This window comes from Artemia franciscana, chromosome 2, assembly GCF_032884065.1.
Source record: "Artemia franciscana chromosome 2, ASM3288406v1, whole genome shotgun sequence".
NCBI classification, from domain to species: Eukaryota; Metazoa; Arthropoda; class Branchiopoda; order Anostraca; family Artemiidae; genus Artemia; species Artemia franciscana.
Window position 1 is genome coordinate 13,320,028 of NC_088864.1, and position 21,994 is coordinate 13,342,021.

General features: G+C 35.4%; 1 protein-coding gene across 2 annotated transcripts in view; it reads right to left on the bottom strand.

Annotated features, from left to right (window-relative positions):
- The window catches only part of LOC136037540 (serine-protein kinase ATM-like), a gene marked incomplete at its 3' end in the record, with an annotated part of 119,954 nt that overhangs the window by 78,422 nt on the left and 19,538 nt on the right, over window positions 1-21,994 (bottom strand). The window contains 4 exon segments of one of the 2 annotated variants that reach the window (XM_065720263.1): window positions 1,982-5,161; window positions 6,762-7,451; window positions 13,582-13,809; window positions 21,038-21,306. In XM_065720263.1, coding sequence (XP_065576335.1) covers window positions 1,982-5,161; window positions 6,762-7,451; window positions 13,582-13,809; window positions 21,038-21,306 — 4,367 coding nt within the window. 2 annotated transcript variants of the gene reach the window in all.

Here is a 21,994-nt window from a genome sequence, read left to right on the forward strand (position 1 = left end):
TATGATAGAAAATGAGTTTAGTAGCTGGTTTCGTATTAAATCAGGAGTTAAGCAGCGTTGCATTCTATCCTCATTTACATGGATCATTTTGGAGAAGTTTGTCCCGCAAAGGCTAACACGGCAAAGACTATGGAAGAGTAAGGAATAAAATTGAAGAGAAAACCCTCATAGACTTGGATTATGATTTGAGCATCCTAGATTATTTGACTCAGATGATGCATGGGCACCCCGAAAAGCGGATAAAGATTTGCCAGATGTTTTCCAAAGAAATTGCTTACGGATTGTTCTAGGTACTCGGCTGACTGACCGTATTTCAAACAATAGGCTGTATGAAAAATATGGTTTAATCCCGTTTTCTAGGGCTATAATGAAAGAAAGGTTGAGATGGCTAGGGCACGTACTGCGGATGAAGGATGAAAAATTACCGAAGATTGTCCTTTCCGGCCAACCATCTAAGGCTAAACAGAAAGCAGGTCGTCCTCTTCTTGGGTGGGAGGATGTCATAAATAAAAATTTCAAGGAAATGGAAAACCTCCTAGGAGGGTGTAAAGAGGAAGGCTTTGAACAGATCTGGATCAAGGAGGAGCGTGCGTAGCTATATTGGCCTCGGGCGGCTTGGTGCTGCGGTGAGTTGTTAGTAGTAGTCGTAGTAGATTTGAGCATCCTAGATAAAAATACTTTAAAATTAATTCTTTTTTTGGAGGTTTGAGAGCACGGCACGACAGAATAGGCATGAAATTAATTTTAAAAGACTAAGTCTCTTAAACCGGGAATAAGTAAAGGTAAAGAGGTGATGATGGGGTAACGAGGAGATCGATCAAGTGGATACCTTCACTTACCTAGGTAATATTATTAGTAAAAATTGTGGAGACAGTAAAGAGGTTAAAAGTAGAATAGTCAAGGCCCAGGATGTTTTTTTTATAGTCGAAAAAAGTTTAAAAGAATAGGAAGATAAATCTCCCACCCAGCACAAGCAGGTTGGAAGCTAAATTGATGACTATGGTCAAGTATGGTTTTGAAACCTGAGCACTCCGAAAGACGCAGAATTTATTAGATGTTTTCTAGGGGATTGTCAACGGACTGCTTTCGGTAACCCTATGACTGACCATACTTAAAGGAGTGTGCTGTGCAATCCCACTCCCAAATGAAATGACAAGTAAAACTTTCCTAGAGTTAGATTATGCTGATGATTTAAGCGTCCTAGATTAAAATGTTAGCAAAATGAATGAGCTTTTAGAGGTTTTACGAGATGAGGGCGTAAAAATAGTTTCAAAATTAATGTTAATAAGACTAGATCGCTAAGACTAGGAAAAGTTAAGGTGAAGAGGCGATGTTGGGTAACGGTTTCGGCCAATCATCTAGGGCCAAACGAAAAGAAGCTGTTCCCGAATCAGGTGGGAGGAGGTCGTAAGGACAGATTTAGGAGTAATTGCAATTTCATGGGAGGGTGTAAAGAGGGAGGCTTTATATAGATTGTGATAGAGGAGGAGCGTGTGTAGCTGTGTTTTTATAGACGGTTCTTCAGGATAGAATAGTCCATATTTACACACGTAATAACTAAAAGGGTACTGTGGAAGTTCTCTTGGCGAATTGAAAGGGTTCCGTTTTCTGTTCGTCAAATATTTGCCAAGCAAGCAATATTTAGCAAACTTGAAGGTAATAGAGCCGAAGAATATACAACTTGAACCGGTAAAATGATAGAAGAGAAAATGCGCATAATAAAAGCTCCACAATTAACTTTGCTGTCGATCCCTTCTATCTGTGCAGGCATTTACTAGATAGTTAGATGGCCTGTGGGTTTTGATTTTCTAAGGCCAACTTTAAGGTCAGTATTTGCATAAATACATACTGAAAAAAGTATAAAATCAAATTACAATAAATAAAAGTAAAATGTTTCATACAATATAAAAACAGTATACAAAAAAATCTTAATAAAAATATTTGTTATAAAAAAAAAAAATTATTTAAAAAGCAGTCTTACCTGGCAAGACTAGACATTCCAACTTCCATATAGTTGACAGCTAAGAAGTCTCTATTTGCAAAGCTAGCAAGCTGAGACAGTTTCAAATAGTCCCAGTTCAGGAAAAAGTAATCAAAGTATGGGGAGGCGTTTTTGTCAGCTGCTTCGAGACTTTTCATTCTTAACGACTCGACTAGGTTAAGAATTTGGCAAACATACAGTTTCAAATCGTCCCTAAGATTAGATGAAAGGTAATCAACCAAGGCCAGGAATTTCCCATTCAATATTGGCTTCAGGGTAGAAACCTGAAGCAGTAACTCCATACAAAAGGGGAAAAGTAGCACACAAGTGGCCGACGAAGCTTCACAAAGGGGCAAAAATGCCACAACAATAGAACTTCCATCCACTGCTCTTAATATACCACAAACTAAACGACTTATCCAGTTCTCGAACTGATACTTGCACTGCCAAATCCCAGTGTCATTCAATACTAAGGAAAGTTCTTCGTTGTGTAGTTTACAACTTTGACTTGTTTTAAACTTATAGTAAGTAAATGGCTTGAAAAACTGGCTTAACCATCTATCATGACAGTCATCAGTGAAATATCCCTGAAATTCTTGTTTGTCCACCAAATTTTTAAGCACAATATTTGACAGTTCCGCTATTTCTGGTTTCTCTGATAAACATGACACAGCCAGGTGATGTAGCAATATAGTGGTCGAATCATTTCGTTGATCTTTTTCAACAAGACTCAAAACAGTCATAGAATTAAAGGGGATTTCTTGAAGCAGAGATTGTATATCATCACTGTTTTCTTTTCCCTCGATAGAAAGCAGCAATGAAACCATTTTAGAAAGCAAGTGCTCCTCATTTTTCACAATTTCAATCAGTTCTTTTCTATCATTCCTAAAGAACTGGATCAAAGTTTTCAAATATGAAGCCTCAAATGCATTGCTTTCCATCTTTCTAATAAAGTTTTCAATAATTGACATTACTGATAATGATCTTTCTAATGCTCCTTGCTCACTGTTCCCGCTAGAGTCATCTGTGTCAATTATCCTTGGTACAAGATTTCTATTTAAGAGTATTTCAAGTATATAACGAGCCAGATCTTTCAATAATGCATTTCCTTGCAGCTCATATAAAATTGGAACCAAGCGACTGATCTTGCTTTCCGCCAGAATTTTTGGATCAATGCCAACTATTATTTGAACAAAGTTCTTTATCATGTTCAAAGACATGGTACAGAGTTCGGGATGTTTCGTGAAACGGGTCACTGCTTCTATTACTATAGTTGCAAAATAAACACAAAGTTCATCACAATTTGTTATCACATTCATTGTTATGTCTATTAGTAGACTGAGCTGCACTAGACTCTGTATCTTTTGAACACTTAAATATGAACTGGAAACGCTGTGCACAATATTGATAAGGATTTCATGGAAGACAAGCATATCTTCTTTCACTAAATAGAGAACAGTTGAATCTTTTTTATTTACAAGCTGTGGTAACACATCAAAGGCTTGGTATACCTTCACAGTTTCAATGCTTCCGTGAAAATCAACCAAAGTCACATCCTCTCTGACCAACTCTTTTAAATATTGTAAGTCATAGGCAAGGTTTATCAGACACAAAGCAATATCTTTAAAATGAAGACGGCACAGACTTTCAAATCTATCGCTCGTGATTTCATTTTTTAGGGTCGTGACATGCTTCATAAAATCAGATTTACATAAAAGCACGGAAATGAGACCCGGAAACCCTTCCGCCACTAATTGTTCCCTCTGATAGTTTAACATTCGGCATAAGTCACTCAAATTAGAAAAACCTTTGCATGAAACAAAAGCACCGACTATCTTTGAAAGACAATCCTGAATAAAAAAATTGAAATCCCTAAAACCAAAAATCTTGTAAGGGAAATTTGTAGCGTCATGGTTCGATTCAAAAAATGTGAAAAGGCAGTTATACATCCAGCTTTCAGTAACAGTAAAAATTTGCAAATTCTTAGAAGCACACCACAGAAAAACAGTCTTTGCAGAAAATTTTGTAAGCCTCGGATCAACAGATAAAGTAACAAGTTTATTAAAACAGTTAAAACTGGTCCATTTGAAAGAGAAGACCCAGCTCACAAGTAACTGTAATGCTACACTACTTCTTGCGGTTTTTGAAAAGTCTTCCTGAAATCCCAAAATTTCGCTCAAGTCAAAAGCACAAAAACGGTTCAACATCGATTTTTCAAGCTCTGTCCTTTTCCTTACATTGCAACCACTAAAATACACGTTTGAAAGTGCTCGGAATGTATACCACATTAGCTTAGCGTTGTAGTTAGAGCAAATATCAAAAAGGGTAAGCAAGCTAACACCATCTATTTCAATATCAACATCACATTTAAAATCCAAATTTTGAAATTTGGCAACACATGTGACAAAATATACAGCAGTCTCCATACCTAGTGTACCATTAGTCAAAAGATTTGTGAATGGTTTCATTAAGTCAACACAAGTTTCTAATAGGTATCTATCTCCATTATCATTAAGATGCTTCATCAAGTTGCAAATGACTCTTAAAAGGTGACTCATTATCTTAGTATCGGAGTAATGGTGCTGCGCTATGGGTTGTAGGGTATAAAGCAGTGATTCTACTGTTTTATTATTCAAAGTCCCGGGTGGTTTGTTAGTGAATACATCAAGGACTTCAAATACGATATTAACAACCACACCATTCCTGAAATCTTGGCTTTGAAGTATATTAAGGAAATTATCACTTTTTTCTTCATCAAACAGAATAATTTCAGCTATAAAAGCTGACAGCCGCAACTGAAAACTTTCAGATTCGACGAAGTTTTTACTTTCAAATTTATCTACGGACATCGTATCATTTTCATCAGTTTCTATAGGACACCAATCTATATTCTGTGTAGAATTCAATCTGAATGAAGCCCCGTTTCTGAAAGAGTGTAGAAACGTGGTTTCAAGTTGTTGCGTCATAGTTAACAATGATGAGGGGGCTGAGAAGAATGTGGTAAAAATTTCATTTGTGAACCTGTCAGAAATTAAAGCACTTAAATTCGATGAAAATGCAAATATTTCCTTTAGATTATCCAAGACTAGCATTTTCTGCTTGGGTTTTACTTGAACCTCCTTTAAAAGTCTTAAGATACCATCTTCAATACTGCTTGACAGAAGACCCATTCTTACATTCCTGAAAATAATAAAGCAATATCATAATCTCCAAAGGAATTAATCAGATTTTTGCTTTTACATAATGAGAAAAAATCAAACCTAATATTTGTTTAAAAAGAGAAAAAAGGGGAAAGAGAAAAAGAGAGAGAGAGAGAGAGAGAGAGAGAGAGAGAGAGAGAGAGAGAGAGAGAGAAAGAGAAAGAGGGAGAGAGAGGGGGGAGGGAAATGACATGCATCTTTAATATGAATCGACCCTCCTCTTTTATGATGCTTCATCAACATCAAGCTTGTGAAACCAGGTCTGCCCTTTACTAGATTCCAGCTAAGCAAAGTCGAAGGCTTTTTATTAGCTTTCTTAGGATACAAGAGACTATGGACGGTTCTCTAATCATGAATGGGATTAATCTATAATCTCCTTTATTTCTGTTTATTCTAAATACCTTTCAGAAATGTACATTATTATTTTTGAGAGATATTTACAACGAAATTTGCAAGAAACACAGTTTATATGCCCTTTACGTGAAATGGCGAAAGAATCAATGCCCTTTGTTTAAAAAACACATATTTGGTATATGGCCTTATTTCCCATACAACTGTAAAAGCATGGAGATAGCTAGGGTGTTTTTCTTAGATTTACTTACCGTCTTCTGCCAAGATCTGGTCTAATCTTGTGGGATTCTATGAGGCTCACTGCTCCCTCACCCGCCCTCTAGCTAAAAAAATGTGTGTAACCAAATAGAATCATAGTTTGAACGACTAAGAGCGTTTCGTCATACATCTTATTTAAAAAATTAACAAATAAATAAAAATAGCAGCAAAGAAGATAGGAAATTAAAAAGAAAAATCAGGTAATTGAAGGTAAAATAGCATATTTTTTAACGGACCCATCTATAATAATAGTATGGTTAATTTATTACAATCTGTATTTTAATTAGAAGTGTGAAAGTAATAACAAAACAATGGAGTAAAGCGAAAAGCAAATTAAAAAAACCTTGAATAAGCCAAAGGGAAAAAGAAACTAAATGCAAATAAACTATAAGAAAAGAAAACTAAAAAATCTCGAATAAGCTAAAGGAAAAAAGAAACAAAATGCCAATAAAATTAAAAGAAAAGAAAATTAAAAAAAAATTGAACTGGCTAAAGGAAAAAAGAAAAAAAATGCAACAAATTGTTGTCTTACTTTTAGGCAAAAATAAGTCTTTCCTTTTTCTAATGAAAGAGAAACTGAAAAAAAACTTATAAAATATTAGCTCAAATAAAAATTTATTTAGGTTTCGGTGGTTAGCTTTGGATTTTGCTGGGTGTCGCTAGATGACGATGGCTGTAGTTTTTCTCAAAGATGAAGTTGGCTTTCCCCTCTTATCCGTTTACCAAAACATCAGTTTTTGATCCACCCGAAAAGTTAGAAAGAACAAGTCTTGAAATGCATTTGGGCTTTTACCTTAGAACAAGCATAATTGAGTCTTCACTATAGAAATTTAAAATAAACTGTTAGATATCTCAAAATTTTAAGATGGGATTTGGAAGCTTTTTAAGATGGGATTTGGAAGCTTTTTAAGATGGGATTTGGAAGCTTTTTCAAGTTTTGGAAGCTTGTAACAACGAGAAAAAACAATTACCCAAGCATATTTTCATCTATTTGTAGCCTCTTCCTAGCCTCTACATAGATGGCAGTCAAAGCAGTCAGCATAACAACAGCACTTAGTCTTGATTCAACATTTTCATAACTTGGCAACTTTCCACGTACAGAATGACAGAGACTGATCAATTGCTTTAAAGCGAACTTAGATATACAAGGAACAGATTTAAAGGTCTTCTTTTCTTGTATATTGTCTTCCCTTTCATAAAGAGGGCTTATACATTCAAGCAAGGTCACTTGCATATAATATTCCTCAATTTCACTAAAACTTAATTTGTCTCTCGCAATGAAAGTAGGGGTATAGTTCTTGAGGCAGAGTAGTAGCAAAGAGTCTAATAGCGTATTTAAGGGGAACTTATACCCAAGGCTAGTATCAGAATCAAGACCAGTAATAATAGCAGCAATGACCGCAACTTTATTTTTATGAGGTATTTGTGCAAATAGTTCACAATCGTCACTACAATTGTTCGTGATACTTGTAGAACTGAGGTCAATATTGTAATTGGCTAAGTAGCTGATAAAACCTAACGGGGCTTTCAGAATATTTAATCGGCCGTGTACAAGATCGTCTGGAAGTAATCTGGCAGAGGCTTTTGGAAGAATTTGTAGGCAAAGAATCTCGTGGAGAAGTGAGTCAGCTTCTTCTTCACACTGGTTGAGTGAGAGGGCTCTGAAAGAGTTTCACATTTTCAACGGGGTTGTCAAAAAATATATAATATAGCTTAAAACTGTCATTTGCCCTCACGTCCTAGAAGACGAAACATACTAACAAATTTAAATTATTATTAAATACGCACAAAAATCGCATAAATGTGTAATTATTAGAAAAAGTGACGTTATTCTAGGGAAAAAATATAATCCAAACCTACTGATGAACAACCTTTAAGCAAAGCTTTGACAGAAGACGACAAACCACATCGCGGGAAAAAGATCAAGCAACGTTGCCAAATGGAATCTGGCTGTATGTATGATTGAAAGCGAAATTCTCTGGAGCTGTGAGAAATATTCCTACTCAGAGAATACAGTCATGCCATTCAGCACATTTTCTTTAGCTCCACACAGGTTTCTGAAATAATTTGACAAAAAAGAATCCCAAAGGAGAATAAGTCAGATCAAATTTATCAGTGGGTCAATAAGAAGGCTCTCCTCCGTTGCAAACAGAGCAACAAAAATAAAACAAGTTAGAACTGGCGTTTTTCCCTACCTCCTAACCCCTTACAAGACGAAAAATGCACAAAAATGGCATAGGTCATTAAAAATCGAAAAAAAACGTGACACTATTCTAGCAGAAATACTCCACTCAAATGTCTTATTCGATGACGATTACACAAAGCAATAACAGATGAAGGTATATTTTATGTAAAAAAAAAATGATCAATCGTCGTTGTCAGGTAAAATCAAGGTGTATGTCTAATTGAAACCGAAATTCCCTAATAGTCCTAGGAAATATCCCTACCTAAAACAGACAGGTATTTAATTTAGCATAGTTTACCGAGCTCAACAAGGGCTTCTAAAATAATTCAGAGGTCAAATATCCCATGGAGGAATAAGTCTTCTTCTTCTCCACACAGATTTAGTGACAGTCCTTTTAAAGAAAACGTTGTTAACAGAGTTGCCCGAAGACAAAAAATACAAGCTAGAACTGATATCTGTCCTTGCCTCCTTCCCCTTATAAGTCAAATAGTATTAAACATACTCACATAAATCTGAAATATTTGGAAAAAAAAACGAGACATTGTTCTAGCTATCAAACTTCACCCAAGCGCCTTACTCGACCACCTTTAATCCAAGCTCTGACAGGAGACAGGAGTGAAATCTGGGTGGAACGACTGATTGAAAACAAATCTTTGAAATTTTTCTAGTCCACTTAAGAACGTAGGTATTTAAAATACATATCTAATAACGATAAATAAAAGTTCAAATAGGGATAAATCCTTTTGATAGACAGAGATAACACACAAAATATACTGCGGCATATAGTATTTATCGTCATGAAAAGGCAGTATGGTCTTCGAAATTATCTGTACCTAATAAAGAGCACATACACTATATTTTTACCAGTGCATTAATATGTATCTTTCATCTAATATCTTTGCAGTGTCACCGGCAACAGAGGGATATTTTTTAATTCTGCAACAACAACAAAACGAATATTCGCCTATCCGAAGACTTCTTTCATCCGGTGGACATGATATCCAGCTCTGAAAGCAAAATTTGGGTACGTCAGCAGTGATGCCGACGGAGTTTTATTTTTTGGGGGGAGGGGGTGTAACTGACTCCCGTCTCATGGTTCCAAACATATATTTTTTTTGTATCATCGATAAAAAAATAATAAAAAAATTCTACATCCCTCCAACCACTCTATTAACGTATATTGACAACACTACCTATCAGAACTTACCTTTAGTCCTTAAAACCCAGTGAACAAATGGCACTTCTCCCAGCAAAATTTCCCATGCATAAGTTCGAAAATGGTTTTTAATTACATAAATTGACTAATTCATAAATCAATAAAACGAACAGGTTAAGGTTATTATAGAAACATGATGTTATGATAAATAAGTCGAAAGTGCTATTTATTATAACGTACAATTTACGAAACTGCAGCTTCGCTTTCTGTAAATTTTCCGATTTTCAGGAAAATTTTTCGTAAAGAGATGAGTCATGGCTTAACCATATAGAAATTGTGTGGAAAATACGAAAACTCATTTGAGCTGACCTTTCTTTGTGTTGCAAAACTTTAATAAAGAAAAAACACACTTAAATACACTTAGTCAGATTAGTTTCTGAAAGCCCAAATAACGATTTTATGATTTTTATACAGTTCTAATGTAACCAATAATATAATATATATGTATAATATAATTCTATATAAATTTATACTAATTACGATTATATTTCATATAATACAATTTCTAAATAAAAATTTGACCATTTTTACACTACAATAAAGCTAAACCCACCTCCACAGTGAGACCCACAGATAAACATGGATCAAATAATAAGAAATACACCCCGTAACAGGTTTGAATAACCAAAACCTATAGTACCTTTTGCCAATTTCTTCTCAGCTTTTCCTTATTGAGTTAATCAATCTAGGGAGCCACCTTGTTGAAATTAGGGGAAAAAAAGTACCTTTTTCCTGTCTGCTCTCATTTCGAATCTAATTTTGGCCCGTTATTTCTTCGTTCTGAACAAGAGAAAATGATCTACAACAACAGAAACAATAGAGCCACCCCACCCCCCCCCTGCCCCCAGAGCCTCCTCAATCATTATTTCTCAAGGGGATCTCATTATCCGGTAAGAGAAAGTCAAATGGTGAATATCGGAGGTGTCCTGCAATTTAATTCAATTATATTTATGAGGGGGGAAATCTGCGAACACTTCTAAAAAGGAATATCTCTTTTCGATAAAATTCTAGTTAATTGACTTCTTGCTATCTCGGAAAGGGTTTTGGTTAGGAAAATGAAACTACCTATTGAAATTTTGACAAAACATCATTTTACCTTAATTTTCAGTTACTAGTTGCTTTTTCGCTGCCTTTAGCTATGAAATTTGAGTAGAATTTTGAGCCATATCAATGTTTTTTTTTTCAAAATTTAGGAAATGTATTTGCATATCTAAAACCTTATAAAACGGGATTGAGCAAAGTTATGAAGCTGAAAACAATTTTGTTGTACTTCAATTAAGCAGAAGATCTATTTTGCAAGGTTTCACTTTTATAACACATATATTCTTAAAAGTCAGGGCCCTCTAGAGGGAGAAGGAGTGGAGGTAGGCACTTCAAAATACCTTGCCGGGACACACTTTAGCCTGTAGACCCATCCCTGCAAGTTTAATTTTAATTACCTAAACCCTTTCCGAGATAGCAAGAAGTCAATTAACTAGAATTTTACCCTCTTTTTCCCTTCTTCTCATATGGATGCAATTTCCTTCAGTTGAAATCAAACAAGCTTATATATCTGTTCTTTATGAACTAGGTATATAATAGAGAGCATACACTCACGTAAAATAGAGTGTAGAGGGGATCTAGAATGACCTGGGGTGTCAAATTTAGGGCGAAGGAGAGGAAGTTTTGCAGGATCATAATAGATGATCCTTCTTTTTTTAATTTCTGTATGACTAAAACTACATGGAATGTGGCACAAAAGTAAATAAATAAATAATTGGAATATTTTACTGAGAGGAAAACAAATCTAAGCTTTGTTTTGTTTTAATCAATCAATTCGAACTTCGGTCAGCTATCTGAATCACATACAAAAAAAGAGAAAAAAAGAGATTACTTTCCACAATTCCATTTTAAAAGTGTGCTTTAGCTACATTGATTTATATTTCTGACACATTTTCGAAAGTCAATGACGTTTTTCCTAGTAAGAAAGGCAAGCCAAATAAACCCACCAAACCCACTTTGCCAACAACAACTTTGCCAGTTGTTGCTAAGTCAAATTTTTATTTAAGCCAAACCTGGTCGGTTTTGTGACGTATTTTCGTAAGCCAATCACATTATTCGTTCACAGTGAGACCCACAGATAAACATGGATCAAATAATAAGAAATACACCCCGTAACAGGTTTGAATAACCAAAACCTATAGTACCTTTTGCCAATTTCTTCTCAGGTTTTCCTTATTGAGTTAATCAATCTAGGGAGCCACCTTGTTGAAATTAGGGGAAAAAAGTACCTTTTTTCCTGTCTGCTCTCATTTCGAATCTAATTTTGGCCCGTTATTTCTTCGTTCTGAACAAGAGAAAACGATCTACAACAACAGAAACAATAGAGCCACCCCACCCCCCTGCCCCCAGAGCCTCCTCAATCATTATTTCTCAAGGGGATCTCATTATCCGGTAAGAGAAAGTCTTATGGTGAATATCGGAAGTGTCCTGCAATTTAATTCAATTATATTTATGAGGGGGAAAATCTGCGAACAGTTCTAAAAAGGAATATCTCTTTTTGGTAAAATTCTAGTTAATTGACTTCTTGCTATCTCGGAAAGGGTTTAGGTTAGGAAAATGAAACTACCTATTGAAATTTTGACAAAACATCATTTTACCTTAATTTTCAGTTACTAGTTACTTTTTCGCTGCCTTTAGCTATGAAATTTGAGTAGAATTTTGAGCCATATCAATGTTGTTTTTTTTTTCAAAATTTAGGAAATGTATTTGCATATCTAAAACCTTATAAAACGGGATTGAGCAAAGTTATGAAGCTGAAAACAATTTTGTTGTACTTCAATTAAGCAGAAGTTCTATTTTGCAAGGTTTCACTTTTATAACACACATATTTTTAAAGGTCAGGGCCCTCTAGAGGGAGAAGGAGTGGAGGTAGGCACTTCAAAATACCTTGCCGGGACACACTTTAGCCTGTAGACCCATCCCTGAAAGTTTAATTTTCCTTACCTAAACCCTTTCCGAGATAGCAAGAAGTCAATTAACTAGAATTTTACCCTCTTTTTCCCTTCTTCTCATATGGATGCAATTTCCTTCAGTTGAAATCAAACAAGCTTATATATCTGTTCTTTATGAACTGGGTATATAATAGAGAGCATACACTCACGTAAAATAGAGTGTAGAGGGGATCTAGAATGACCTGGGGTGTCAAATTTAGGGCGAAGGAGAGGAAGTTTTGCAGGATCATAATAGATGATCCTTCTTTTTTTTAATTTCTGTATGACTAAAACTACATGGAATGTGGCACAAAAGTAAATAAATAAATAATTGGAATATTTTACTGAGAGGAAAACAAATCTAAGCTTTGTTTTGTTTTAATCAATCAATTCGAACTTCGGTCAGCTATCTGAATCACATACAAAAAAAGAGAAAAAAGAGATTACTTTCCCACAATTCCATTTTAAAAGTGTGCTTTAGCTACATTGATTTATATTTCTGACGCATTTTCGAAAGTCAATGACGTTTTTCCTAGTAAGAAAGGCAAGCCAAATAAACCCACCAAACCCACTTTGCCAACAACAACTTTGCCAGTTGTTGCTAAGTCAAATTTTTATTTGAGCCAAACCTGGTCGGTTTTGTGACGTATTTTCGTAAGCCAATCACATTATTCGTTCAGCGCATGTCAGAAGTATAAACCGAATAACCCTGCCTATTTTACCTGTTGTTACAAAGGGTAAAATCGTAGTATTCCTTAAGCGTATATCAGAAAGGCAAGCCAAATAAACCCACCAACTTTACCCGTTGTTGCTATACTAAATTTTTAGCAAAGCCAAACCTGATCAGTTTTGTGACGTATTTTCGTAAGCCAATCACATTATTCGTTCAGCGCATGTCAGAAGTATAAACCGAATAACCCTGCCTATTTTACCTGTTGTTACAAAGGGTAAAATCGTAGTATTTCTTAAGCGTATATCAGAAAGGCAAGCCAAATAATCCCACCTATTATATGCGTGGTTGCTATGTCAAATTTTTGGCAAGTAAAAAAAAGCCAAACTTGATTAGTTTTGTGATGCATTTTCGCAAGCCATTCACGTTATTGCTTAAGCATATGTCAGAAAGAAAAGCCAAAAAACCCTTCTTGTTTTACTCGTTGTTGCAACGGGTAATATGTATCCAATTTTCAGCCAATCCAAAAAACACCAAACCTTATTGGTTCTTATTTATGATATTTTAGTCCAGTCAAAAAGAACAAAAGACATTTGAGTCACAATATTTGTTATCAGCAGGCCTAAACTCTTGTTCCTATGACATCTAAATTGGTAAATAAACCTTAAAAAAATACAATAAAAAAATAAATAAATACAATTTAAGAAATAAAATAAAGTAAAAAAAAAACAAAGTTATGCGAACCTACTTCATACATAGCTCCCACACCTTTTTGACTTCGTCCTTGGGTATTTGAAAATTTGAAACTTTAACTGAAGCCTTTAGTAAAGTCCTGAAAGTTCTTACGAGATACTTCAACACCGATGTTTGGCGACAAGAAATAATATGGGTTGCAAGGATTGAATACACTTCTCCAAGCTCAGTTGAAGAGCAAGTGTCCCCAAAGTCTTCCAAAAATTTATTGAATATTTCAAGCCTGTAAAAAATTACATGCACTGAATAGAAATGCATAGCTTTATGAGCTCAATAAAACAGAAAGCCTAATTCAGAGAGGTAAACAATAGTATAAATAGGAAAGCAATTTGTCAATAAATCTACTACAAACAACTTTCGCAGTACCAACCCACCTGAGGCCAACACAGCTACACACACTCCTCCAGCCCAATCTGTTCAAAGTCTTTCTCTTTACACCCTCTCAGGAAGCTCGAATTTCCTTAAATCTTTCTTTGCGACATCCTCCCAACCCAACCGCAGACAACCTGCTTTCAGTTTAGGCCTATATGGTTTACCGAAAAGAACAATCTTCGGCAATCTGTCATCCTTCATCCGCAGAACGTTCCCTAGCCATCCCAATTTTTCCCTCATTATAGCCTGAGAAAGCAGGATTGAACCAAACTTTTCGCACAGCCTACTCTTCGAAATACTGTCAGTCAGTCGGATACCCAAAACAATCCGTATGCAATTTCTCTGGAAAACATCTAGCCAATCTTCATTCGTTTTTCGGAGCACCAATGCTCCAGAATTATATTTAACCATTGTAGCTTCCAATATTCTAATTGCAGACTTACTTTCTTGTTCCTGGAAACTTTTTTGTTAAAAAAAAACTGAGCCTTGGCTATGCGACTTTTAACATCTCCACTGGTCCCACTGTCTTTGCCAATAATACTACCAAGGTAAGTGAAGCTGTCCACTGGATTGATCTTTCCGTTACCTGATGTCACCATAGATTAACAAAATATGATATAAATAGAGTAGAAAAGCATGACATATATAGAGAACGAAACCAGCAGCATAAGTGCAAACTAAAGAATAAATAGAATTATGACAGACTCAGCGCTTTAAGTAGTTCATCCAAAGACCCTAGAACAATATGGACCTGCGTTTCTTAATCTATGGCTCACAATCTAGCACCAATATATAGACAAAAATTTCCGAATTATAAAAAAAATCATAAGAACAAATTTTTTTTGGCGGGAAACTACGCAAAATTTCGTCAACCGATAGCAGACCATTTACCGGATTAATTTACAAAAAAAAATACAAAAAAGACATTTTTCGAAGAAAAGTATTGAGTTACATTCAACCGAAGATGAGCAAAAAAGAAGTAAACAAATATTTTAAGAGTAAAAAGACCTTAAATCAAGATCAATAAATAAATTAAACCGAAACAAACAGAAACTACATTAAATAATCAAGCCAAACTTAATCGGGCGGAATCCTATTCCACTCCTGAGGTATTCCATATGTGCTAATTTAGCAGCCTGGATGCATTTGAGCTCTTTTGATTTCCTACGATAGTAGTAGCTTTAGTAACATGAGGGGTAGTAGTGGTAGTTGTAGCAGTAATAGTAGAACTAATAGTAGTAGCAGTGGTCAAAGTTGCAATAGTAGTAGTAGCAGTGACAAGTAGTCACAGTTCCATTAGCAATTAGTCAGAGTCACATTTAGTAGCAGCTTCAGTTCCGAAAAGTCGCAGTCACAGTCACAAGTAGTTGTAGTTGAAAGTAGTCACTACGTCAAGTAGTTACTGTAGGAGTCGTAAGCAGTAGCGGGCGCAAGTAGCTGTTGCAGTCATATGCAGAAGCAATCACAGCTTCAGGTAGTCGCTGTCACGAGTACTTGGAGTCATAAGTTGTCAGATTCACAATTAGTCGTAGTTGCACTTATTCGCAGTCGCAAGTAGGGACAGACACGAGCAGTAGCAAATAATCACAATCACAGTCGTAAATAGTCACAGTTGTGGTCATAAGCAGTCAAAACAGCTGTAATAGCAGTAGCAGCAGCATAAGTAGCATAAGTAGCAGTTGTAAGTAGCATAAGTATGCTACTAAGTAAGCAGCATAAGTAGCAGTTGTGGAAATTGTAGCATCTCTTAAAGTTTCAGTTTAATAACCTTGGCCGCTCCTGAGATACGGTTGTTAAGCCCTATTTGACAACCTGTATGCATATAGTGAGTTTTAATTTAGTTCAAAATCAACCCGACACCCCCTGAAAGTTCCACCTTAATGCCCTTATCTATTCCAGAGATATTGCAGGCATGCCTTTTAACAACGTATATAGTTAAACATCCCCATTAACATGCCCTGAAAACTTCCTTTTAGTACCTTCAGCCGTTCCAGAGATATCACAAATACACTCTCATGACAAAATTGGATGCGCATAGTGAAGAAGTGATAATAGTACTGAGTGAGCACAATATTACATAGGCAATATAGACAATAGTACATAGTGACAATCTTACTGAAGAAGAAGAAATAGGTAATTTAAGATTTATGTTTGCAAATTTTGGTACGTTATTTTTCTGCTCTCTTACGGTTTAATGTATCAACAAAAGACCGAAATTTTGCAATTATTCCAGAGCAGAGATTCAGTCATATGCATCTGCCCAATTAAATTCATAAAATTTGGGAAACATGGTACTTAAATTAAAATATATGTAAAATTGATTGAAAATCGTTTTAAAAAGGACAATTCTCCCATTTTTTTAAAAGCAAGTATAGATCCCTCTCTAAGAAAAAGTATAAATAATATCACAATTCACGCTCGGTGAATGGATAAATCTGATCCATTCCTTCTGAATTTGAACCATAAAAAAAAGAAATTGACCCCAACACAAAAACAAAATAATAATAACAATTTATTAGGATTGGAATTATTAGATTGTTTAAATCTATCTCTCATATTATTTCACAACGAATTAATTTTTTTAAAAATCCTTGAAGAAAAGTAAAGAGTTAAATTTCTCAAATTAGGTTGGTCGAAAACCGTTGAAAAAAAAGGATAATTCTTTCATTTTAAGCCATTCCTTCAAATGCTGCGTTAAATAAAGATTCCTTTTCTGTTAAAATTGAAAAGGAAGAAATATTAAATCTTACTGAAGAAGAAGAAGAAGAAGTGGGTAATTTAAGATATATGCTCCTTATTTAAGCCCTGGTGTGTTAATTTTCAATCTCTTACGATTCAATGTATTGACAAAAGGCCGAATTCCATACGCGATTTTCAATTCTGTCCATCTACCGATAAATTTTTCAAATTTGGAGTAAAGGGTTTTAAGGATAAAAATACATTGAAAATTGGATGAAAATCGTCGAAAAAATGAAACTCTCCCATTCTTCAAGCAAGTTTAGGCCATTCTTTAAAAAAGGGTCTATGCAATATCACGCTTCTGGGTCAGTGAATGGATACATTTGAGGCTAATGAAGCCAATAATACAGGGTCCAAATAATATCACGCTTCTGGGTTCCGGAAGCCAATAAGGGTATAAGTAATATCACGCTTCTGGGTAATGAAGCCAATATTCTGGGTTCTGGAAGCCAATAAGGTTCTAAGTAATATCACGCTTCAGACTAATGAAGCCAAAATAAGGGTCAAAGTAATATCACGGTTCTGGGTTCTGGAAGGCAATAAGGGTCTAAGTAATATGACGCTCCAGGCTAATGAAGCCAATATAAGGGTCTAAGTAATATCACGCTTCTACGTTCTAAACCAATCCACTTATTGGCTTATTGGCTGGAGCTTCACGCTCCAGCCAATAAGGGTCTACGCAATATCACGCTTCAGGGTAACAAAGCCAATATTCTGCGTTCTAGAAGCCAATAAGGGTCTAAGTAATATCCCGCTTCAGACTAATGAAGCCAATATAAGGGTCTAAGTAATATCACGCTTCTGGGTCAGTGAATGGATACAGTTGAGTCTAATGAAGCCAATAATACAGGAATCTTGTCCTTTCAGAACTAGATGTGCCCACTTGCTCGTCGCAAGATCGTTTATTTCAGAGGAAATGTATACCATAATTGAAACTTTAAGTAGAAAGCCACTAAAAAAGAAAAAAATGTGACAACAATACATACAAATGAGTAGAGAATATGGCATTGGGATTTTACAATCCCTACCGGCGGTGCAGGTCTCCTTTGCATGGCATTCAGCCAGGAAGTGCAATGAGGGGTTGGGGGCCAGCCATTCTATGCTTTCGTGCACCCCTCCTGTTCACCTTCCCCATTATTCTCGAAGTACTCATTTGGAGCTCAGTTGACTCTGGGTAAGCTTAAAGAGTCACGCCAGAGACCCCCGTTCCGAACCAACAACCTTGTGACACCAAAACTTGAACATCTGTCTTCACGAACACAGGATTTTTGGTCATTTTTCAAGTGTTTAAAACAAAAGTTTTAAATTCACTAATTTAAAATTATTAGCATAAATAAATTCGTATTGCTTTAGAAAGACGGCGGAAATCGATCTTGGGGTATAATCTTGGTGAAATTCGCATTCTCAAAGTCGACAGGTTTGATAACCGATAAGCAGAGGAAGGTCTCAAGCTCCAACCAATTGATATACAAAATTCCTTATTATCCCAAGGACAGTTACAGTTACATGACTGTATGTTTTTTCGTTTTTTTTTTCAAAAAAAAAAACCACCGTGTTGTGCCACTGATCTTGGAGTAACAGAAAAAAAAAAAAAAAAAATGACAATACTAATGCCCTTTCAAGTAACAACAGAGATCGCGTTACAGCTAAGCAACGACTTCTTCCATATTGTGGCACAGAATAGAATACTTCAAGGAGTCGCTTTTTAGGAAGAATGAACCTAATATGCTCTCAATTAAGAGCTAATGATACCTTAACCTTCACGAGATTTTGCGATAGTTTGCAGTAATTTATTGGCATTTCAAGCTTAGCATTCATGTTCATTTTAATTTCATTGGATTTAAAGTTTCATTTCCTAGCCAGTCTTGACAACAGTTTCGTGCTCCCTCACATTCTATATGTTACTCCTTTCTGGGTGATTTTTAATGAAAATTAAAGGCAAAAACCTGTTCCGCCTTCGTTCAATACGCCAAATATTTGCTCCACATACTACTAAGGACAACCAATTCAGACTGGATAAGGTTTATGTTTCCCGTCCTAATTTCGATTCCTTTGAAGTTACTTTTTGTGCCAGTCTTTAAAACACCGTTGTGCTGTCCCACATACAGCGCAGGAGATTTTCCAGGAGCTCCTTTATCTCCTTTCCTCCTTTCCAGGAGAATTTAAATAAAGATAATGAAGTAAAAGCCGCTCCCCTTCGTCCGTAACGCCAAGTATTTGCTCAACATACTACAATTCAAGACTGAGTAAGGTTTATGTTCCCTGTTCGAGTTTTAGTATGTTATTTTTCGGATTATGATATGCCTTTCTGAGAGAATTTCATTAAAACTAATAAAACGAGAGCTCGTTCCACCTTCGTCCCTTACGAAGCTATTTTCTAAGCGATGTAATAATATTTGCTCGGTGAATAAACAGATTCAACACTAGTGAATTCAATATTATAGTCCATTTCAATATTATAATTCAATATTATATTATTAGATATAATATTTCAATATTAGAATTCAATATTATATCTTGTCCATTTGTTTTAAGATACAGCTGCAGGCTTGTTTTAGATGGAACATATACCTAGCTGAGTTAACCAAGAATGTACAGTTCCAAAACTCTATGAAATAAAAACAAAATAACAGGTCACGCATGGTCAAGTCACTGGATTTGGGATCCTTTGTCTGAAAGGACGCGGGTTCGAATGCCAGTGCACCCAATTGTTCAGTTTGGGACGGGAGTCAGTGGCGTGACTCTGTAAGCTTAGCCAGAGTCGACCCAGCTTTAAATGGGTACCTGGAGAAATCTGGGGAAGGTAAACAGGAAGGGTGTGCGAAAGCACAGGATGGTTGGCCCCCAACCCCCCATTGCATTTCCTGGCTGAAGGGCCAAGAAGCGGAGATCAGCACCGCCGGTAGGGACTGTAAAGTCTAATGCCGTATCCTTTACCTTTTTTACCATGGTCAAGTATTCTTGTTTGATTTATAATTCAGTCGTCACGGGGTCTGGATCTCGTATTTGGGTGAACTTACACGCTATTGCAACTATTTTACTAGCATAAATGGTTTATTTTTTCTTCAATTTTTCCTTTGTTTCTTCCTTTTTATATTTTACAGACATATTTCCGAACAAGTTAAATCTCTTGGAATTTTCAACAATAGAAAACAATATAGGTCTCCAGTAATAAGACGACGTTTAAGTAAGTGACTTAACATATGAAAATAAGGTAGATAATATTTAAAACACAGTTTGTTGGTGATAAAGCAGGAGATTTTTAGCTAATCACTTGATGTTTCCCAGTCTTAAATACAGGGATCCACGCACGGTAGCTATTATGTGCTAAATTGTAAACAAAACAGAGTGCATACCAAGAAACAGCTCCGTCCACAGGTCCCCTGATTTTAATTTCCTCCAATAGATGTGTACTAAATGTATGTACTAAATATTTATATAGATATGTACTGAATTTATGTACTAAATATGTATAAAGATATGTACTAAATTTTAAACAAAACAGACTGCAAACCATGGAAGAGCTGTATCCACAGGCCCCCCGATTTTCATTTCCTCCATCAGATATGTACTAAATGAATGTACTAAATATTTATACAGATATGCACTAAATTTATGTACTAAATATGTATAAAGATATGTTCTAAATTTTAAACAAATCAGACTGCAAACCATGGAAGAGCTGTATCCACAGGTCCCCCGATTTTGATTTCCTCCAATAGTTATGTACTAAATGTACGTACTAAATATTTATATAGATATGTACTAAATTTATGTACTAAATATGTATAAAGATATGTTCTAAATTTTAAAGAAAACAGACTGCAAACCATGGAAGAGCTGTATCCACAGGTCCCCCGATTTTGATTTCCTCCAATGGATATGTACTAAACGCATGTACATAGACAGGTACTAAGTTATAAACAAAACAGACTGCATACCAAAGAACAGCTGCATCGACATGTCCCCTGATTTTAATATCCTCCAGTAGATATGCTCTAAATATATGTACTAAATATGTATATAGATATGTACTAAACATGCACAAAATTGTAAACAGAACAGACTGCATACCAAGAAACAGCTGCATCCACAGGTCCCCCGATTTTAATATCCTCCAGCAGATATGCGCTAAATGTATGTACTAAATATGTATATAGATACGTACTAAACATGCACAAAATTGTAAACAAAACAGACTGCATACCAAGGAACAGCTGCATCCACAGGTCCCCCGATTTTAATTTCCTCCAGCAGATATGCGCTAAATGTATGTACTAAATATGTATATAGATACGTACTAAACATGCACAAAATTGTAAACAAAACAGACTGCTTACCAAGGAACAGCTGCATCCACAGGTCCCCTGATTTTAATTTCCTCCAATAGATCCTGAAAACTTGATGCCAGCTTTCTCTTTTTTCTGACTGAAGACATCTGGGTTCCAATGTCTGTTATTTCAATATCAGTTACATGGAGCTTCATCAGTAGATATAACAGCTTGGAAGCTATACCTATCAGTCCTGGGTGGATGCAATAGCATCGTTTAGTTTTAATAAGACTTGTTACTATGTTATCAATAAATTTGTGAAGTTTCTTCAGCTGTTCCTAAAAAAGGTGATTTTTATGACTAGAAAATGACAGGGTTCTCCTTAAGAAAATAATTAATGGGGGGATGGAGTGTTTACCATCGAGCAATAACTATTTCTTCAGAAGCAAATATGGCCAAATCCACTCTAAAATGTATTAAAAACATTCTCAATATTCAAAAAACTAAAAAATTATATATGACTTGTCACTGTGCTATCGATGAATGTGCAAAGCTTCTTCAGCTGCTACCAGCATAAGAACAATTCACCTAAGTTTGAGGAGATTAACTAAAATAAAATATTTGCCAAAAAAAAGAAAAATTTCGGGATTTTTTGCGTCAAAGCAGTTTATTGACTTTTTACGACTATTAGATAACTTCGAAGACCACACTGCCTTTCCATGACGAAAGTAAAACTGTTCAAAATAGGGATGATACCTTTTTATTGACAGTAAATAGATATAAAATTATTTAACTGAATAATAATTACTGCTGATGATGAACACTGTATATGTGTTCGAAATATCCAGTTAAATAATTTTATATCTATTCACTGTCAATAAAAAGGTATCATCCCTATTTTGAACTGTTTTACTTTTTACGACTATTAATTTAAAAAACTTTTTCCACAAAACAAGTCTTTCAAAGGAATGTGAAGAGCTCCATTAAGCCAAAAATGAGCGGAAATACAGTAAAATAATCTTTCAA